This window comes from Rhamphochromis longiceps, linkage group LG4 (assembly GCF_057381845.1).
Source record: "Rhamphochromis longiceps isolate RC_006_pf linkage group LG4, R_longiceps_female_GT1.1, whole genome shotgun sequence".
NCBI classification, from domain to species: domain Eukaryota; kingdom Metazoa; phylum Chordata; class Actinopteri; order Cichliformes; family Cichlidae; genus Rhamphochromis; species Rhamphochromis longiceps.
In genome coordinates, this window is record NC_140560.1 from 25,283,334 (window position 1) to 25,288,081 (window position 4,748).

Consider the following 4,748-nt stretch of genomic DNA (forward strand, 5'->3'; position numbering starts at 1 on the left):
CTGCCTTTACACCCGTTTTTATTCATGTGTACCCACCAAAAAGGGGGCAAATAAACAATTGCAAAGGCACTTTTTCAGCTGAAAAACAGCAGCACAGTCTCTGTAGAGAAGCAAAATGGAAACTGGTATTAATACGTGTATAAAGAGCTTAACATAGGACTTAAACTGCTCTATTTGATGTCCAATATTATACAAACTATGCAGGTGTAGCTTCAAGACATAATAAATACCTTACAAATGATCACCGCGTCACATTAAAGCATATCAAGGTTTATAAGAGAGCGCTCAAATATCTCAGGGCGCTCATTAAAAGTGCACAAACGCAAACGGGAAAACTGTTAAACCATCTGACGACAAGAAGTAAACAATAATCCGCTGCCCTTGGAAACCAGCTGTTGCCGGTTGAGAAATAAAATCAAGTTTCCCAAAATCTGTCGCCCTCTATGGGAAGGCAGCGATGAACATTCAACCCTCTGTTACTATGAATTTCTCAGAAACCGATTGCACAAAGCGTCGCAGCTGAATCATTACCTCACGCTAATCACTAAAAGAGGAACTTTTAATAGGAAAAAAAAATGACTACATAGCCAAATATAGATTTATGGTCGGCGTCAATAAGCATCGAGGCTCGAAATCTACAATGAAGTTAAAAGTTTTGTGTGAACAAAAACACAAAGGTGCAGGAGGACTGCTTGGAACTCCTCACTAACTTCATTTGGAGGAACAGCAGCGGGGGGAGGGGGGCAGTGCGCTTCTCATAGCAGGAATCCTTTAAAAAAAATAAACACACGCTTCCTGTCAATCTGCCAGGAGAGCAGCTTTACTGGAAGTGAGGGGGCGGGGTCTGAAGACTCAGCCTCGTCTGTATAAAAAGGTTCACTGCTCTCTGAGAGGCGCACTCAGCTTGTTACGCACAGAGAAGGCTCTTTACTAACCTGCCAAAAAGAAAAGGCAAGACAAAAAAAAACTTTGAAGTTTTTTCTCAAGCACCCAAAAGGAGGCAGGACAACTCACTATCTGAGCAAGCTTTTGGATTTAACTTAAAAGAGCGACTTTGGAGAAACATCACAGGTACGGACCAGTCTCTTTTCTCATTTTTGCACTCTCTCTCTGTAGCATAAAATCCTTATTATATAACCAAGGGTTATATAATAAGGTGTCAAGGGTGTTTAACTAACTGAGGCAAACAGTTTAGAGAAGCCGACCGTGGCATGTAAATTGCGCAATGAATATTATGCTGTCTTTACTGGAACTGACCGTGGTGCCTCAATCCCGAGGGCAGATTACACACACACATACGCACATACACACTCATACACAAAGTTTCCCCGAAACGGCTGGAAGTTAGCTGAAGGATATTAGTCAAACAGGGAGAGCAGAGTAAGGCTGGGTAGCCCCAAAGTTTTAAACATGACATACAGTTATGGAAGGAAAAAAAAGTTTCCAGTAGTGCCTCTGGGAGTTTTAAGAGTATTCAAGTTGAATTTGTAGTTAAAGTTTAAATCAGAATTTTAATGTCTGTGTGATCAAAACTGAGTTTTAACCCAAGCCTCTTCTTTCTTTACTTCAGGTGTTTCATTCAGGCAAAGGCTGAAAACAGACCGCTTCTTGCCTACTCAAACAACCCTCTCCACCTCACCTCTTCTTTTGTCTGTGCGGCACCCGGTGCTCCTCAAGCTGCCAAGAAAGCGGGCATAGCGCCATGGTAACTCACAGCAAGTTTGACTCCGCGATGAGTAGCAGCCCCTTGGACTCCAAAATGCGGCTGTCTTACCATTACAAAACTTTCACCTCGAAAACTCAGTATCAGATGGTCCTGTCCACTTTTCAAAAGCTCCAGGAGAGTGGCTTCTACTGGAGCACCATCACCGGCAAGGAGGCCAATGCCATGCTGGCGTCCGAGAAAGTGGGCACGTTTCTGATCCGTGACAGCGCTGACCACCGACACCTTTTCACCCTCAGTGTCAAAACGGCCTCAGGCACCAAGAACCTTCGCATCCAATATGATTCAAACTCTTTTTACCTGCAAACTGACCCTAAGAACGTTCAGTCTGTTCCCCACTTTGACTGCGTTCTCAAGCTGGTTCATTTCTACATGGCTCAGAATAAAGGGAACATTCAAAGTGGGAATATCTACTACATTTACTGCAGTGGGCAGAAGATCCCTCTGGAGCTCATCCGACCTCTCTCCTGCTGCATGTCCACTTTGCAGCACCTGTGCAGGAAAACCGTCAATGGACATTTGAACATTTCTTCCAAAAGAGACCAACTTCCTCATAATTTGAAGGACTTCCTCCAGGAGTATGACGCTCCTATCTAGTGGCATTTGACTGATCCCTGTGTTAAGAGTGTAATGGAAAAAACCTGGTTGGTTTCAGAGCACCTATACACAGTCGGGAGCTGCATTTGAGGAGTAATGAAGCAGTAGAGTCGACAGAATCGAGCCCAGGACTGAGCTTGTGAAGGGGGACCACATGTGTACTGACAAGATGTGTGTTGTTCTCAAAAAAGACATTTAAAAAGACACTGGATTGAGGACCAATCCACAAAGAGGGCCAAGAGAACGAGAGCACTGCTGTGATCTGGTGGCACTATCTTCGTCTGCCTCACCGATGACGTGAAACTTAGTAAAAACCGAAGTGAGGTTCACAGCCAGCTGTCTACAGTGCAGTGACACATAGGTTCCCTCTGCCACCGCTGCTGCTGCTAACCAGTGTACTGTGAGGCTGTTTAGCTCACACATCAGCCTTAGAAAATGATCCACCAATTACAGCTGGACTGGCTTTGTTACTGGATGAGAATCTTGGATGTGTTAGCATCCTGGGATTTCTGGTCTAGTGTTCGCTGGAAATCCACAGACGATAAATGGAAAAAGCCAGAGTACAAATAAATGGACACTGATTGGTTTTCTGGGTTTATTTGTGCAACAGCTTGTGTGGGATGTATAAAGAATGGAAAATGTGGACATTTATATTTTTGATTTATAGAACATGTTTACGCCAAATTTTGCCAGAACAAGACCACAGTTTGTTGGAAGGTCAACAAGACTGAATCCTCAGAGATTTTACTTGAGAAAGGAGCACCACTGCCAAGTTAAGCAAATACAAAGACACCCTTTTATTGGCTGAACGGTGTCTTAGTATTTGTGGCACAGGCAGGATCATTACTGCATTCAAATGAATGTCAACATCATTTTCCTTAAAACCATGAGCTAAAATGAAATGGTTGATCTTTTTTGTGTGTGTGCGCTTGTATGCGCCGTCTTTCATAAAGATGTATTTTTGCCAGCCCAACCACTTGCTGGGGATGCTTGAAGATAATTGAGAAGTTTGACGAAGCAAGCAGACTGATACAACTTTGCACTTATTTATATGTGTACAAACGTTTCACTAATTTATAATAAAGAGTGATATTTTTTCTAAAAACTGACATCTCATTGTTTTATTTTACTTTACCTGTGTGTGGATGGGGAGTTGTGGTGGACACAAAGCTGACATGACACGCCTGGATCTTTAACTTAGGGTTACATACACATGTAGTTTAGTTTTCTTGCCACATAATTCAGGTCACAAGATTTCTACTCATGATTTCCACTTAGAGTTTACCAAGCGCCACCTTTAACCGAGATGGGAAACCACAGCTCTATATCTGACGCTATTTTTTTCTTTTCTTTTTTGATGTATTAAACACAAAGATATAAAAGGCGTTATACTTTCTCTTTTAAAAGATTAGCTTCCCCAGAAGACAGCATGCTTGGTTTGAACTTCAAACAAAAAAGTTATTTCTGAGTGTTATTTCCTAAGAGTATTTCTTCCTCTAACTGAGAAGCTGCCACACACAAAATACTCCAGAACTGTATAACAATCTAGTCTTCTAGAGAAGTACAGACTGCGTCCTTTATTCTTGCGTGACTCACTGGATTCTTTGTAGGTGTTGGTGTGACTTAACACGCTCGCACATGCACAGACATAATGATGCCGCAGTCTGCTTATAACACGAATGGATCTGATGAGTGTTCGTGTTCTCTGTCTGGTTCTCAGAAATGCTCAACACCCTGCGCACAAATGTATAAATAAGTCAACACGCGAGGTTTAGTTTAGTACAGAGAAATTCAGAGAGGTGACGTATTCACTGTTTCATATGATGTCAGTCGTGAAATAATGTGGAAAGCCGCTAGCCCGCTTAAGAACAGTCAGTTCTTAAGTTTTACCACGGCGTGTCTGAAACGTTTCTGCTCTAAGACAACAGTTTTGCGTCAGCAAGCCGTACTACAGGGCTGCAGGATTGAAAACAAAACAGGAAAGATGTGAGCCATTCTCCCAAACATGAGAGATTAGATCGACTTTCTTGTGCAGTTCTGTTTGCGCTGGTTATTTATGAGCGCAACACATCCTGAGCTCCGGGGCCATCTTTCCTTTGGAAAGGAAGGCTGTCTCGGCTGACAAAGGATTTAAATGGGCCTAAACACAAGCATTGCTGCTATGTAACCAACAGTCATATCTATTTCCTTCCTGGCATTATTAACAATGATTTATGATCAGTTCTGTATTTTGCTACCTCTATTTTTTTAATGCATAGTTAATCAGATCAGAAGGGGGAAAAAACACACATACAAAGTCAGTAGGAACATCAACATTGAGGAAGTGAGACTTAAATATATCCCCATCAGATGATTCGGATTCATCAGTTGTCGTCTACCCCTCTCTTTGTGTTCTCTTTGTGACCCGGGTCCTGCACCGGGGAACCTT

General features: G+C 42.5%; 1 protein-coding gene across 1 annotated transcript; it reads left to right on the forward strand.

Annotated features, from left to right (window-relative positions):
* Positions 1-878: 878 nt before the first annotated feature.
* Positions 879-3,423, forward strand: LOC146671704 (suppressor of cytokine signaling 3-like). Its single transcript, XM_085404059.1, has 2 exons — positions 879-1,071; positions 1,571-3,423. Exon 2 carries the CDS (start codon positions 1,703-1,705, stop codon positions 2,318-2,320), a length of 618 nt encoding a protein of 205 aa, XP_085260185.1. The 5' UTR covers positions 879-1,071; positions 1,571-1,702; the 3' UTR covers positions 2,321-3,423.
* The last annotated feature ends 1,325 nt before the right edge of the window (positions 3,424-4,748 follow it).